This window comes from Haliotis asinina, chromosome 9 (genome assembly GCF_037392515.1).
Source record: "Haliotis asinina isolate JCU_RB_2024 chromosome 9, JCU_Hal_asi_v2, whole genome shotgun sequence".
Lineage (NCBI taxonomy): Eukaryota > Metazoa > Mollusca > Gastropoda > Lepetellida > Haliotidae > Haliotis > Haliotis asinina.
The window spans coordinates 47,836,467-47,853,443 of record NC_090288.1 but is presented as its reverse complement, the minus strand read 5'-3'; the positions used below and the strand labels follow the sequence as shown (position 1 = coordinate 47,853,443).

The 16,977-nt window shown below is 38.8% G+C and overlaps 1 protein-coding gene across 1 annotated transcript in view; it reads right to left on the bottom strand.

Annotated features, from left to right (window-relative positions):
• The window catches only part of LOC137297298 (voltage-dependent calcium channel subunit alpha-2/delta-3-like), a 40,077-nt gene that overhangs the window by 21,467 nt on the left and 1,633 nt on the right, over positions 1–16,977 (bottom strand). Inside the window, exons 2-7 of the mRNA XM_067829307.1 lie at positions 16,030–16,090; positions 14,757–14,907; positions 13,216–13,380; positions 11,302–11,415; positions 2,075–2,153; positions 1,497–1,546 (exon numbers count right to left, since the gene is read on the bottom strand). Of these exons, the coding sequence (XP_067685408.1) occupies positions 1,497–1,546; positions 2,075–2,153; positions 11,302–11,415; positions 13,216–13,380; positions 14,757–14,907; positions 16,030–16,090 (620 nt within the window). The remainder of the gene's footprint in view (positions 1–1,496; positions 1,547–2,074; positions 2,154–11,301; positions 11,416–13,215; positions 13,381–14,756; positions 14,908–16,029; positions 16,091–16,977) is intronic.

Below are 16,977 nucleotides of genomic sequence, written 5' to 3'. Positions count from 1 at the left end.
TTTTATCCTGTGAATACCTTAGTACCTATTAGTCAGCCTCATTTGCAGCAACAGTTCATCACTACATCAGCCTTTAACGGATGAAGCTGGAGAAGCTAGTCAAGATGAAGGTAGACAGAGTTATTTCTATCAGGTAACATTCTGGTTTCTTGGGGAAGAGCTCGAAGGTGGTTTTGCAAGTGGTGAAGTTGTTTCAGGATCAGCTGCTTAAGTGGCTAAAGAGGGAAAGCTTAATGTCTGAAGCAGGATGGCCAAGTGGTTGAAGGCAGTATGGCCAAGTGATTGAAGGCAGTATGGCCTAGTGGTTGACGGCTGTATGGCCTAGCGGTTGAAGGCAGTATGGCCTAGTGGTTGAGGGTTGTATGGCCAAGTGGTTGATTTCTGTATGGCCTAGTGGTTGAAGGCAGTATGGCCAAGTGGTTGAAGGCAGTATGGCCAAGTGGTTGAAGGCTGTAAGGCCAAGTGGTTGAAGGCTGTAAGGCCAAGTGGTTGAAGGCTGTAAGGCCAAGCGGTTGAGGTTTGTATGGCCTAGTGGTTGAAGGCAGTATGGCCAAGTGGTTGAAGGCTGTAAGGCCAAGTGGTTGAAGGCTGTAAGGCCAAGTGGTTGAGGGCTGTAAGGCCAAGTGGTTGAGGGTTGTATGGCCTAGTGGTTGAAGGCAGTATGGCCAAGTGACTGAAGGCTGTATGGCCAAGTGGTTGAAGGCTGTAAGGCCAAGTGGCTGAAGGCTGTAAGGCCAAGTGGTTCAAGGCAGTATGGCCTAGTGGTTCAAGGCAGTATGGCCTAGTGGTTGAAGGCAGTATGGCCAAGTGGCTGAAGGCTGTAAGGCCAAGTGGCTGAAGGCTGTAAGGCTTAGTGGTTGAAGGCAGTATGGCCAAGTGGTTGAAGCAATCTGACCTAGTGGTTGAAGGCAGTATGGCCAAGTGGTTGAGGCAATCTGACCTAGTGGTTGAAGGCAGTATGGCCAAGTGGTTGAGGCAATCTGACCTAGTGGCTGAAGGCAGTATGGCCAAGTGGCTGAAAGCTGTAAGGCCAAGTGGTTGAAGGCAGTATGGCCAAGTGGTTGAAGGCAGTATGGCCAAGTGGTTGAGGCAATCTGACCTAGTGGCTGAAGGAAGTATGGCCTAGTGGCTGAAGGCTGTAAGGCCAAGTGACTGAAGGCTGTAAGGCCAAGTGGTTGAAGACTGTATGACCAAGTGGCTGAAGGCTGTAAGGCCTAGTGGCTGAAGGCAGTATGGCCAAGTGGTTCAAGGCAGTATGGCCTAGTGGTTCAAGGCAGTATGGCCTAGTGGCTGAAGGCAGTATGGCCAAGTGGCTGAAGGTTGTAAGGCCAAGTGGCTGAAGGCTGTAAGGCTTAGTGGTTCAAGGCAGTGTGGCCTAGTGTTTGAATCAGAGTTTGAATTCACGCTTGTCCAGCCAGTTAATAACCATACTGAAAATAGGGCACAGAACTCTCATCTTTGGGAACACCATTTCATCAAACGTACATACATATTACCTGTATATTCTCTTGAACATCAGCTCTTGTGGAAATATGTTTATGATCACCTGAAAGAATGAATGACAATAAAATAGAATAGAATTATTACTCTCTGGTATCTGCTACAATCACTATAAAATATGTTCCAACTTATTTCTTAAACATCAGTCAAACGGTTTGAACCAAATGCCCCACAACCAACAGTGGTATGAACAATGAAAAACTGTTGTCTCACTCACACTGTTCACCAAGCAGAAAATGGTTACCAAGTGGGATAAGTTATGTGACCTCACAGGCAGAGGGTAATAATTAATAAATGGTGCAGAATTCAGTGCATTACAAATGCTCTTGTTATTGTCATTAAATGTAGAACAAACATCACACTATCCTTTCATCAGTGTATAATATTCTAACAAAAAGGTGTGAAACATATGTCATTAGCTGAAGCTTTTTAATAATGCAGCTATTCACCAACTGACAAAGAACCATAGAAAATCACATCCTCTTACGTATTTTGTTTTGTTCAGAAAATATTAAAATAATATGACAGAGTTTAAAACCATTTTCATGGGCTTTCTGTGTATGTGAAAAATTACCTTTATTAGCACAAGCCATCCACTTGACTTGTCGGTTGTCTGAGACTTCCTTCCCTATCAGGTATGTGAACACACGAACCTGGAACACGAGAATAAGGCATCAAGTGCCACTGAAGATGGGGCTTAAAATACAAGCCAATACTTGTCAGTTAATTCTAACAGTGTGATACATTTTTTAAACTTTCAGTAAAAAATTACCAATCAATGACTCTGATTATTTTCTTTGACCATCACATAAGCACCTATTTCAGAGGACAAAAATTTAAGGGGAAGTCAAAAAATTTTGAGAACTCACTACCTAAAGTTGTAAAACATCTATGCAGCTAGTAGTAGTGTATTCACTGATAATTCATGAGATACTTGCGAAAGTTTCAACACCTCACAGCAAACAGTATTGATATTCTGATATCTGTAAGAGAGATACCCTATTGCTGTCACACTAAATATATTTTACAAATATTTGAGAATGCTTTCACATACTGTGAATCACAAAATTTTTGTGAGCATGATATTTTTGCGAAAATTACAAATGATTTAGGCTCGCAAAAATATAATGACGCAATTTGATGGTTAAGTGCAATAAACAAATGTTATCTCTCTATTATTCAACAGTTCATGTAAAATACAACAGAACTAGACAATACATTAATTAAGCAATGACAACAACTCAGGGAAGACTCAGTACTAGCATTATAAGCACTCACATGTCAAACAAGGGATACACGAACTAAAGTTACTCAGTATGTCTGATAGTCCAGCCAGTCTTTGGAGACTGTTTCATAGACTGACACCATTCAACAAGGGTGGACAGTTTTCGTCACACTTATCCAGAGATCAGCAGATTTGATGATGTCATAGTCTTTTAAGTTTTTAGCTTATCTGGCCTGTGCAGCATGTTTTGTTTTCAGAACAACATCACTGTTTGGATACACATGGAAGCAAGCTACTGAACTCAATTAAAGATTAGTAGCAACCTTTCATATGTGATCCGATTTACTTTAGGTAGAACTTCAGTTGCAATTCACTCTTGAGAATTAGGCAAGTTGCAGAAATATTATGATGAAGCTTCTGTTGGTCCCCACTCACAAAAATATTGTGATGTAAAAATTACATGGGAGGGATGACAATGTACGGATGAACAACTTCCTTACTGCTATGAAAGCCACATTTCTGACATTTCAGTGTAGGTTCTAACAAACATCAACCAAGTGATTATAGTGATTTACAGTGTGCTCCTTGATTTACTGAATATACAAAGGTTGTACACAGTAAAGAATTGATGCAGTGTTGATGCTGGTGATCTTATATAAAGATGACTCCACATGGAACCACAGCATACTGTGTCTGCTATTCAGTGGTGCCTAAATCACTAAATCACTTAACACATATGCCCCAAACAATCTGCCACATCAAGCCTGATATACTGAAATACTATCTTTAACACAGCCATATGTTCCAACCGCATTTGATGTTCACAGCCCCCATCAAACCAAGCTCTATCTGCGACATCAAATTACAGCCTAACACCGCCAACCGTTTTCCAATATCTCAAAAGCAGGATCAAAGAATATTGGGTATCAAACATTACAGAATAATCAAACTTCAAACACATAAACCCTTCCAAGAGGACTAGCAGACTCACTTTGCTGACATATCGCAGGGAGATAAAGTCAAACGGAATTTAAACATCTCACCATCGGTCAATTCAGAGACTCCAGCTCTGCACAGAGCTGTGACCAGGAACTTTAGCAAGATGTTCAAAGCAGTCTGTGAAACTTCAGTTTGGGTTCATTGTTTGATAGAACATCATCTTACTCATGGTGTTCCAGTGATCGAAAATAATTGAAAACTGATCAAAAGAAGGATTAACAATAATCAGCAATTGTGAAAAACATATTTTCAATTACAGGTAATCAAAATTTTGTTGTTTCATTATAACACACCTGAAAGAAGTAAACTAACCATTAAATCTGACAAATATTTACAAACAAACAGAATAAAGCTATTCACACTGTATTCATAGTTTCATATCACTGTAACTTGTCTGTGATAAACTTTACATCTTTCCTGAATGTAATGAGATATACTGCTAAATATTTGCTGCATTTATATGGAGAAAGACAGTATTACTTATAAAAACATTATCTAGAAAAAATTGAGAAAAACCCTTAAAATTGGTGATTACATTAAAATGTAAATATTTTTATCATAATCAATAACAAATCATCACAAGTAAAAATGTAAATATTTTTTTCATAATCAATAACAAATCATCACAAGTAAAATGTAAATATTTTTATCATAATCAATAACCGTTCACCACAAGTCCTCCGGTAATCGATAGTGGATTGGGTTCTGATTCCTAACAATACATCTTACAAGAAACATGCTTTCATGACAAGATTGCTGCTTCTCTTGTAAGTATCAGATAAAATAACAAATATAAGTTTTCATATGTTAACTGGATTTTTAAACTGGTATTAGTATGGGCACGTTTTTAGTTTTTGAGTGCTTAGAAGATGATGTTTTGAATTTGTGCAAGTAGTTTTGACACTTTCAGTAATTACACTGGATGTTACCAAATTGCTTATTGAACCTTCTTGACAACCATTTCCTTCATGGATTTGTCTGTGAGTTGGACAATGGGAGAAAGAAAAAATGTCTCAGTTACTGTCACAATGCAAAACAAATCTATTATCTAAATAAAAACTTGGATACAAAAATTGTTTGATTCTTCTTTGTTGTTTAACCCCATACTCAGTAATATTCCAGCTCTATGGCAGTGATCTGAAATACTTGAGTCTGGACCAGACAACAGCATGAGCACCGATCTGCACAGTTCGGATACAGTGACATGTGTCAACCAAGTCGCCAATTCTGTTAGTCACCTCTTACGACAACCAAGAGTTACTGAAGACTAGTTCTATCACAGATCTTCATGAGTGATCAATGTCAAGATGAACCCATCATGGGCCAATTGATATAAAGCTGATACAAAAGACATCAAACATTCTTCTTGACAGATTCACCAATTGCTACTTCTGTGAGTGTAATTTGTCATAAATGGAAATTATTCAGACAACAGCCAGAGGTCATCTTTAAATCCATAGAATCTGCAAATTGGTCATAATCCAAATAATATCAAAGGTTGAATTTCTTGATATTAAAATATTTATTCAGAAAGGTCAATGAAGGAGAAAAAGTTGCACAGTACTTTACATGATTGGTCAGATTATCTAAACAGCAAATGGTTAAGGAACAGTTGCTCTTTACTTGTGATGCTTTTCAAAATAAATCTGCAGCTAAAATTCCATGCTTCAGGGAAAAAGTACATTAAAAGGAAAGTGTTTCTAAAGTGACAAGTGAAGGGTTATCTCCCAGCAGATATTACTCAACTTTGATGATTTTTCACAACCAGTTTTAGTTAACTCACGGACTGGAAGAAGAAAAGAACCCCAAACTTTAAATTTTATGACACTTCTGTGACATTTTGGATTGGCACATACAAAGTAATGGCTTGAAGGCATGTGGCACATAATCAATACATGGGCAGTAATGGGCTTCACAATTCATCTTAATAAAACGTTTATAGAGCAGTTTGATATGATCAAACATAAATTAAAAACACACGGTGAAGCACAAGTTCAGATATTGATGTGATAAACACTTGGAAATGAAAAGATTCTTTAGATGGGTGAAATAATGGATCTTAGATGGGCAGTTGGATGTGGATAATCTGAGATGGAAATTCAGATAATAAATAATAACAGTAATAAGACTGTTTATCATGTGCATTGTTCCATGCACAATGCATGCTCGAACCACCCAAACAGTAAGATCATTGTTATCCTGGATAACCCAAGTTGCCTCTTGTCAGGTTATACTCACATGAGTTTATCCCACACATTTTCTGCTGGGTGAACTGAGGCAAATTTTTAACAAACTCATTTGAGACCACATGTATCACATGTGCTTTTTGGTGCTAGGTCAGGACTGAAGTCTTAGAATCTCTCAGGAGTCAAGCTTCCAAATATGGTCACCCATCCAAGGACTCTCCGTGCCCCAACGTTGCTTAACTTCACCAGATGGATTGGTGATTCTCAGATACATAGATGGGAGAGATGGATCTCAGATGGATGGATGGGTAGGCAGATAGACACAAGATGGATGGATGGATGGATGGATGTTCAGCGGGATGGTTAGATCTCAGATAAGAGGAAGATAGTTAGATGGATCTCAGATGGACTTTAACATGAATGGATGGATGGGCAGATGGATGCACAGTCACAAGGATTTCAGACACAATATTTGTGAATGAATGTCAGAAGAATTTATGATTCAACAGGGGTCAGATGGATGGATGGATGGATGGATGGATGGTCATATGACATCCCATAAAGACATCAGCATGATGGATGAGCAGAATACTGGTCAGATGAAAGCATGGTCAAAGAGAAGAACAGACAGATGGATGGTGAGATAGAAGGTCAAATAAATGGATTGGCCATGGACTGAATGTTGAACTTAAGGTCAGATAGACAGACATACTGATCACTACATTCCAAGACAACATTACAAGAGAAAAGGGAAGCCATTCTCCGTAGACACAGGAAAAAGACAATGATGCATACTGAGATAAAAAAACCTCTCCACAAAGATTATGTCATAAAAAGATCCATGCCGGAAGAGCTGTCCAATATAGATGACAGCATCTTGTGCGGTGATCCCCCCTTCAATTATGTGGGTGCCACACTCACACGATGTGCCCCGCGAGCCAACTTAAAATCAATTATGATTCAGGTTTCCGCTTCTTGCATGGGATGCCGAATGTACTGAAACACCTTTGGTGGACTTGGAGGCATAACTGCTTCTCTTTCATCCTTACTCTGCATGCACTAATTCCTTGATCGCTGCACATACCCTGAGGGATGAATAGGATGAGGATCGAGATACTGCTACTGAATGCAAAACATACACAAACCTCAATCGATGTTTAATCATTTCCGAATGCAATTACTTTGTCAAGAGGTATTCTTTTCCATATTGGAACTCATGAAGTGTCCTAAATTAATCCATGTATTTCTTGTTCCAATGGCTGCAGCAGTTTTCTGGCTTGCCAAACACCTGGTGGAACATTCCATCAACAGTCTCTATACTATGTGATGCTCATTCTTGATGTTCCTTGCTACAACAACACTTGGCAAAGGTGGCATTAACCAACATAACCATTCGGTGTTGAAGGCCTTTGTGGCAAACATGAAATTATACATTTGTTAATATCAAAATATGAAGCTGGTATAAAGTAGATGACAATAACATTTGATCTCCAACATGAACTTGACTTTGGAGGAAGACCCTCCATCTTCATTTCAGCAAAATGACCCAAGAAGGTACTGGGGTAGAATAGGCCTTCAGCAACCAATGCTTGCCATAAAAGGCGACTATGCTTGTCGTAAGAGACGACTTACAGGATCAGGTGGTTGACATATGTCAACAGGTTGATGCTCATGTTGTTGATCACTGGATTGTCTGGTCCAGACTTGATTATTTACAGACCATCACCATATAGCTGGAATATTGCTGAGTGCGGCGTAAAACTAAACTCACTCACTCACGCATTTCAGTAAAATACTGACATGGTGAATTCAGCCTAGATCCAATGAATGGTGACTCACCAAGATTGAGTGAGTTTTACTCCACTTTTATCAATATGGTAGGGAACACCAGAAATAGGCTTCACACACTGTACTCATGTGGAGAATCTATCCCAGGTCTTTGGTGGGGTTTAACAGAAGAAAATATGTCAAGTAAGATGTTTATTCCAAAATCCTGACATCAAAGAGCAGCTCATTTCCACCATGTCCATGGACGAGTGGATGAATGTTGTTTTCCACAATAGTCACCAAATTCCTAACTGTATCACAACAACTAGTGTATATCAAAAATTGGTTGGACTTCAAGACAGGAACAGTCCACGCAATCCATCACAAATGTTCAACTAGGTAAATACCCGTGGACATTGTCTCTTGTGACAAAACTGGAATACATTACATCGGTTGTGGAATTCCCGCAGTGGAGGATCAAGGTAAAGTAGTGAGACAGAGCCTGTTTGAAGTAAGTATGTTGGAAAGTCTACTGCCAATGTTGAACTAACACTTGAACTCAAACCAGACATAGCTTAGAGCTAAATCATCGTGTGAATCTATTACTAGCAGCTGAATCATCTCTTGTATTGATAATAACAACCAAATCTTCTCCACTAAGACGATATAATCCCCCACCGCAAATTACAAAATCAAGCTTAAAAGTAATGAAAGTGAAGGTTGTAGTTTAAGATGAATTTAAATGTACATTTGGAGCCTATCAGGCAGTCACCAGTCTTCCCAAGATGATGTTTTGTACCAAATGTGAAGACAATACAGTGAATCATTAGTGAGATATCTCACTGACATGGTAAACATTTAGGTTAAAAAACTGAAATATCCAAAGTGTTGTGGTGACCTTGAAAATTAGGTGACGGTAAAAAAACTGACAGGGCACTATGTCTTTCCTAGATGAAACCTGGACCAGCATATGAAGAAAATCCAGTGAAGGGTTCCTGAGGTATCCTGCTGACAAGGGTAAAATGATAAAGCTCCGATCCCTTGTGACCTTGAAATGAAGGTCAAGATTAACAAACCTGACTTTGACCTTTCACATACTGTGACAAACCTGGGTACCAAATGTATAAAGAATCTAGTCAAGGATCTTAAGATATTTCAGGTTGTACAGATTGACTTGTGGATGCACAAAACCTAATATTATATATAGAAAATAATAATGATAGCAGAATGTTCTCCTGAAACTACAACTAACAACCAATTATTCTTCGACTGAATCAATAACTACACCTGTACTGAATCTATGACTAAAATTTGAATCTATAACAACAGAATGTTCTTCATAATTCTAACTGACAGCAGAATCTTTTCCTGAATTTATAACTAACAATTGAATCGTCATCTGACTAACTAGCAACTGAATTTTCACCTGAATCAATAACTAACTGAAGCATCCTCTACCAACACCAGTATCAACATTTTGCTACCTTCAAAGCTAATGGCTTTTATATTCTCTAATGATGCCTTGTTCTGCAGTGTGTAAACATAGCTCTGCTATGGGCACATCCTATTTAGGATTATTGAATCATGTGAAAAACAATGATAGCAAAAATAACCGGAGCCCTGAGGAACATGACAGCATGCCATCTACGCAGGATACGGGGACAGCCCTACATGGCTATCTCTTGTCACTATGGTGAAACACAACCTCTGCAGAAGTGCTCCACCCCCATGTGCCCATGGGCACATAATCTGCAGTTACGTTCATAATAGAGCATGCTGATCCTGGTTATTGAGTGCTGAAATGCTTACATAAGAATTGTTCAAAGAGTCATTGAAATGTCCCTCTGGAGTTATTTAGAGAACATGTGAGTAATTTCACAACCATATCTTGAATTTGCTTCTGGTAAAGTAAGTATTCCATGGCAAGGGTGATGATACTTCAAGCTGATCCAATACAAAAGAGTCAGTATTATTCAATATCAAAACTATATCATTTAAATGTGAGATTTGTTTTGGGGAAAGATAAATTCTGGTAATGAAAATAAATTTTGTATTAGATAGAAATAAAAATAAAAAATTAGAAATAAAAGGGTTTGTACAATAGTGCATCTGACAGAGAATCAGCTGTAAGTTCTTGTGTTATGTGTATCAAGGCCTGTCTGAAGATGCCTCACAATATCTGTGTGATTTGATCATACAGTACAAACACCGCTTGATCACTGCGGTCAGCAATTAAGCTGTTGTCGCAAGTTCCATCTGTGAAATCTGTGAACGATGGACAATGTTCTTTTTCTTCCAAAGTTTCAATGCAGCAAAGGAATGGAACAATCTCCTGCTCAATTGAAGACAGTCTTTAACTCTTGCCTCCTTCCAATCTTGGCTAAAAACCTACTTATTTGAAACTGCTTTTCCAGAATGACTCTCAATACCCACAAACTTGTGTGCTCAGAGCATGCACTGAGCCTGCATGTGCAATGTATATTCATGATTACTACTACTGTTATGTACACTATTATTAATACTTCCAGGACTTGATAATGCCGATCAGAAATGTCATTTCAGAGCAGTTAAGAAAACAAACAGGTACATGCACAATAAACGTTGCCTAAGACATTTCATTGCACACAGAAGTTATACATGTATGATATGCCACAAGTATGACAGACCTCAACCATGATATGCCACAAGTATGACAGACCTCAAACATGATATGCCACCAGTATGATAGACTTAAAGTATCAAATACCACCAGTATGACAGACTTCAACCATGATATGCCACCAGTATGACAGACCTCAACCATGATATGCCACAAGTCTGACAGACCTCAACCATGATATGCCACCAGTATGATAGACTTAAAGTATCAAATACCACCAGTATGATAGACTTCAAGTATGATGTGCCACCAGTATGATAGACTTCAAGTATGATACGCCACCAGTATGACAGACATATAGCATTATATGCCACCAGTATGATAGACTTCAAGCATGAAATAACACCAGTATGAGAGACTTCAAGTATGATATGCCACCAGTATGATAGGCTTCATTTATCAAATGCCACAAGTACGATTGATTTCATGTGCAATATGCCACCAGTATGATAGATTTCAAGTATTAAATGCCACCAGCATGATAGACTTCGAGCATGAAATACCACCAGTATGATAGACTTCAAGTATCAAATACCACCAGTATGACAGACCTCAACCATGATATGCCACAAGTCTGACAGACCTCAACCATGATATGCCACCAGTATGACAGACCTCAACCATGATATGCCACAAGTCTGACAGACTTCAACCATGATATGCCACCAGTATGACAGACCTCAACCATGATATGCCACAAGTCTGACAGACCTCAACCATGATATGCCACCAGTATGATAGACTTAAAGTATCAAATACCACCAGTACGATAGACTTCAAGTATGATGTGCCACCAGTATGATAGACTTCAAGCATGAACTTACACCAGTATGAAAGACTTCATGTATTAAATGCCACAAGTACCAAATAGACTTCAAATATGAAATGCTATCAGTATGAATTCTGACATGATTTCTTAGTTAATCCAACATGTTTTGAACAGAGTGATATTGCATGATGCTTACAGTTTTGTTTGGCCAGTTATATCGTTCAAATACTTCTTCATAATTTTCTGGTGCTCCATCTGTTACCAGCATGATGGCCTTGTTACACAGTGTCCTCTTTAAATCTTGCTCAACCTGCAAATGAAACAACAGTCATATAACAACTATATACGTAATTAACCACAACTGTTAGATAATGGTCAGGCCAGACCAATTATATGTCTTGTTTTATGGATTTTTGTCATCAGAAAACCTAAAGGCAGGAGGGGAAAAAAAGAATATCACCAGTCAAAGTAATATTCCTTTGAATAGTCAAATATTTCAATAGTGACAATTTATTAAATGAATATGGAGCAAAAAACAATCTCAAACAATTTCTTCTTCTTAGGTTGCATTTGGGGGCAAAAAAACCCATTAGAATTTCATTTTTTTTGAGGGAGTTATTAATATATTTTTTATATTCTTGAAAATATACAATCCATGAAACCATAAAACAATAAATAAAATTGGTCTGGTCTCATCATTTCACCTGATAAATCTGAACACGTAAGGCATGAGCCATAACACTAACAGCAGCCAAGTTTGTTTACTAACCGGATATGGTCCATGATTGATCACAGAGTTCAAGGGCAGTATGGTAGCAGAGTGATTAAAGCGTTTGCTCATCATGCCATACACCTGGGTTCGATTCCCATATGGGTGCAGTGTGTCAAGCCCATTTCTGGTGTTCCCTGCTTATATAATACTGGAATATTGCTAAAAACGACATAAAACCACAACCATCCACTCATTCACAGAGTTCAAACCAGGGAGTCTAAAATTATGTTTGCAGGATATATTTTCTCAAGGAAATGGAGGGGGTATCTGTGTAGAATCTAAATTTTGATGGACTGTCTCGACATACACAAGGGGAAGTCAAAACCTAAATTTGTGAAACAGCTATGCTGCTAGTAGTATTGCATACACTGATCATTCATGTGATACCTGTGAAAATTTCAACACCTCGCAACATACGGTATTTATATTGTGATTACTGGAAGAGAGAAAACCTACTACTATGGAGAATTGTAAAACTGAGTACAGAACTCTACTTCGTGTCACAATACTAGAGGCCACCAATGCAAGCAGAATCCACAAATACAGTACACAAAGCTATTGTAGCAATAAGATGAGAACTAACTCCCATACTTTAACATGAACTCACGACTGCACTACAATCACTTTGAGGAATGGGGCCCTGACTCATACCCAGTGATTAGAACCTGTTTTGAACTTACTTGAAGTCTTACTTGTGTGGAAGACAATTTGCCAATGATGAACTCAAGGCTCCTAGCCGAGGTCAAATATTTTCAGTACTTTTTGCATCAATTGTGTATCGTTCTTCTACTTATCACAGTATTAATACTGTTTGTGGCTAGGTGTAGAAACTTCCACAGGTATCCCATAAATGATCGGTGTATGCAATACTACTAGGGAATTGCTGTTTCACAACTTTAGGTTCTCAAATCTTTTTGACCTCCCCTCACACTTATGTCTCAGCAGAATTCCTTGTATGTTGAGTTAACACCCAAAGTGACCAATGTGTAAGCTTTACAAAATGTTTGCAATGGCAGCCATATCGAGAGATGGATTTATAGCACTTCGGCTAAATGGGCCACCACCTTTAGTGGCAACACATATATCAAATTTCAGCTTCACTAGTCCAGTAGACTCGTGAAGATCTAAGGTAGAATTGATCTTCAGTAACTCATGGTTGTCATAAGGGGTAACTAATTGGATCAAGTTAGGCGTAAAACTAAATTCACTCAATCACTAACTGGTCCAGTAATATTTTAGTAGGAGTTAGATGTTAATAAAAAATGTGGACAAACAGGTCTTCACAATGTTCACTTGACTGTGAGTCAGGTGTACTGAAAATCAACGACTTATACTCACCATTTCAAATAATGTGAATGCTTCAACAAGTGCGTTTTCAAAGTTGGCCATTTTTTCTGTGTTGACATTTTCCAACTCTGCTTGCATTCTCCTCCTGTTGTCCACACTGGCCTGCATCAGGGTGCGGTTGAAACACTCGTCTACGTACGACACCTCGTCAGAAAACTGGAACAAAACAACATCCCATAATCCTTGAACCAACATGTTTTGTTAAGCTGACTGTCATTATGACACCAGATAATATAGCAGCCATAACTTTCTGAAGATCTGACTTGCACAGATGACATGATTATGTATATATTTCTTTAGCTCGCAAATATCTGAAGTACATTTCATGTTTATGTACCAAGTAAGATTCTGGAAATGTTTAGTGTTTCCTCCAGAGCGTTTTAGGCGGGTGCTGCGCCCTGCCCTTTTCTTCTGGCGCCTTGCCCTTTTTTCTGGCGCCCTACCCCTTTTTACTTCTCCCTGCCCGGTACTTGCTAGTTGTAACAGAGCACAGGAAAAGACTGAAAATCAGCAACTGTAACAAGCATCTTATGATCAGCCTAAACACTGACAGCCACAATGACTCTGACTTGGAAGCTGTGGTGAAAAACTTCATGAGAAAAAAGCAAAGGAGACTGTAGGTTAATTATACATGAGGTTCAATCTGATTATTTTCTTTTGGTTATTATTGTGGTCTGTGCCCTTTTCAAACTAGGGTGCCCTTTTCTATAGAAACTTCACCCTGCCCTTTTTGTGGTCTGGAGGAAACACTAATGTTAGAATTGGTCTTCAGCAACATATGTTTTTCCTAAGAGCCAACTGATGGGATTTCGAGGTCAAACATTCACCTGTGAAAGTTTCAACACCTCACAACAAACAACATTGATGTATAGTGATAACTGGGAGAGAGACACCCTACTGATATCATGGAGAATTGTAAAACTGAGTACAGAGCTGTACTTCATGTCTTCACCAGGGCACCTGTGAATGCAAGCAGTCAATGAGTACAGTCCTGGGCCTAGATTTTCGAAGATCTCTTAGCACTAAGATAGTCATATGTGCCATATATTAACATTAATTTATGACTCTCTAATTCGTTAATTCGTTAAAAAAGCTTTGAAAATTTGGGCTCTGATCCATCACCTACTGATTAGAACCTGTTTCAGATTTTGAAGTCTCATTTGCGTAGAAGACCATTTGCCAGTGATGATCTCAAGGCTAGAACAGAAGCTTGGTTAAGGGACCATGCAAAAGACTTCTCCAAGATATCAATATGGTGTTTCTCTTCCAGTTATCACAGTATAAATACTGTTTGTTGCCAGGTGTTGCAACTTTCACAGGTATCACATGATTGATCAGTGTATGCAGTACTACTAGCTGCACAGCTGTTTCACAACTTCAGTACATGCAAAATAGTACATACACAATAGCCAAATAACAGAGGATGGCAGAGTTCAGGGTAAGTTTTCTAAACTATGTCCCCCCCAAAAAAAATCAAATATTGATAGAACAAACAGTAATCTCCATCCAACCAAGCTGTTTCATGAAGCTACCTGTAGAATATTGAAGTAGTCATCATTGCTGAGGGTGTCCAGAATCTTGTCCACTGTTTTCCTGGCGATCTCCATCCTCATGCCCTTCATGCTGCCGCTGGCATCCATTAAGATGGCAATGTTCTTTGGAGTAGTAGCTGCCTGAATGTACCTAAAGATACAGAAGTTGACTCACCTATTACTCAGTCTGATGCATCTAGGTTCACAAAAAGTACCTTTAAGTTCATATCCTGGCACAGTCAGGCTGATCATCATCAGCTAAGGGTCCTTGCCCCCTCTACACACAGCCCAGATAGCGAATGGGTCCTTTTCCCAGGAAATGCTGCCTAGTCGAACCTACTAAGAACTTTCCAGAGAATACGAAGAGTTCCCACTGCAGCCTTCTGCATTACCTAGAGTGTCAGGAGGCTGTGCTACCAGTGAAGAACCTGGCACTCTACTGATCCATGTCAAAAGATCAGGAGGTACAAAACCAGGGGCACCTAGAACAATGGGGAGTCTGACGACAGCTATAAAGCCTTTCATTATATATTTATAAGCATAGGCATGTTCATTACTGAATTTGAAAGAGTTCAGTCCCTTCCAGGTGGACTGGTCTCCTCTGGTGCACCAATACTGTGTTAGAGACGTTTACTGTTTCACTGTAGTGGGAATGGGGTTGTAGATGAAAGATTCATCTGAGGGACCATATAGAACTTATGGCTGGGTGGGGGGCTGATGATGATTTTATGGAGTTGCATCTATAATGTGAATGACATCCTTAAAATTAATGTGATACCACCCCCTCCCCTCTGCTTGTTATGTACAAAATCAATCACCCACCCCCAAGAACATGTGTACAAAATTGATGATGCCCCTACCTCCCCAGAATATAATGAGTGACCCCTCCTTGACATCATCACCACACCCCCTCACCATGAATTATGAACAGTCCTTTAGGACTATATCCTCTTCCACTGAGTTTTTTGTGGCTTTCTCATCCTAACCATGTTGCCACCATCTGGTCATATACCAACAGGATCATGGGTTCTTTTAAGTGCACAGTAATGTGTACTGTACACTAGTGGTTGTCACAACACAGAAAGAATCTACTCGACCACCCCTACATCATCTGATGTAACATTTCTCATGCCACCTTCCCCTTTCCCATAGTAAATGACAGTCCAACAGAAACGTTCTAAGTATGACATTATCTGAAACACTATTGAACAACCCAGAAGTGTCACACCCATCAAGGTAAGGTAACGATGCTGAAGTAAGAATCCAAACTCACCAGTTTCTAACTCTGCAGTCAAACATATCTACTTTGTCAGGGTCCCTTGGCCAAATTATTCCTGAAAAGAATTACAATTTACTTATTTTACAATCATGGGGAACATTTCGCGACAAACGCATTTTTCTTATTTTACAATCATGGGGAACATTTCGCGACAAACATATTTTCTTATTTTACAATCATGGCGACCATTTTGCATCTCATTTCCTTATTCCTAGATAATTCCACAAAAATCAGAATAAAATTAGGATGATATAACAAGCAAGTGTGTATGATTCACTATAAAATAGTGATGATGCCTTATGTTATGTTTGGGTTTACACTTTCTCAACAAAAACATATTTTGTACTTGAGGTTGAGTCCCATTCGGGATTCAGTTTGTGTGTTTATTCATTATACCAGCTGTCATAATGCCATAGTGAGCCACTCACCATTTGGTGTTATTACATATTTAGCTGAGGCTAGACCAATTTTATTGATTGTTTTACAGATCCACGTGTCATATATTTGGAAGAATAAGAACAGAAACAAAAATTCATTTTTCCTGCTCTAAAATCAAAATTCAAATGTTTTTATTGTCCAAAATTGTAAACTTGCCAGAAAATGTTTTTTAGATTACAGCTAGGTGAACTGAGACAATGTGGATCTAGGTATCTTGTGAAAGGATACTACCCAAATGTGCCCACCTGGGACCCAAACCTAGGTGCCTCCACCAGGGATTGAAAGTGGGCTTTCAAAGTGAAAGGCCGATGCCTTACCACTGCACTATTGCACTTCACATCAGATACTCATATAATCTTTCATCTTTTTCTATCAAAACATCTTTAGCCACTTAAATAACCTCAACACAAGATTAATATCAGGTGTGAAAATGTCAATGTATATTATTTACTGCCATATCATTCAACTTTATACATGCTATTTCTTAAGATATTGATCATGTTG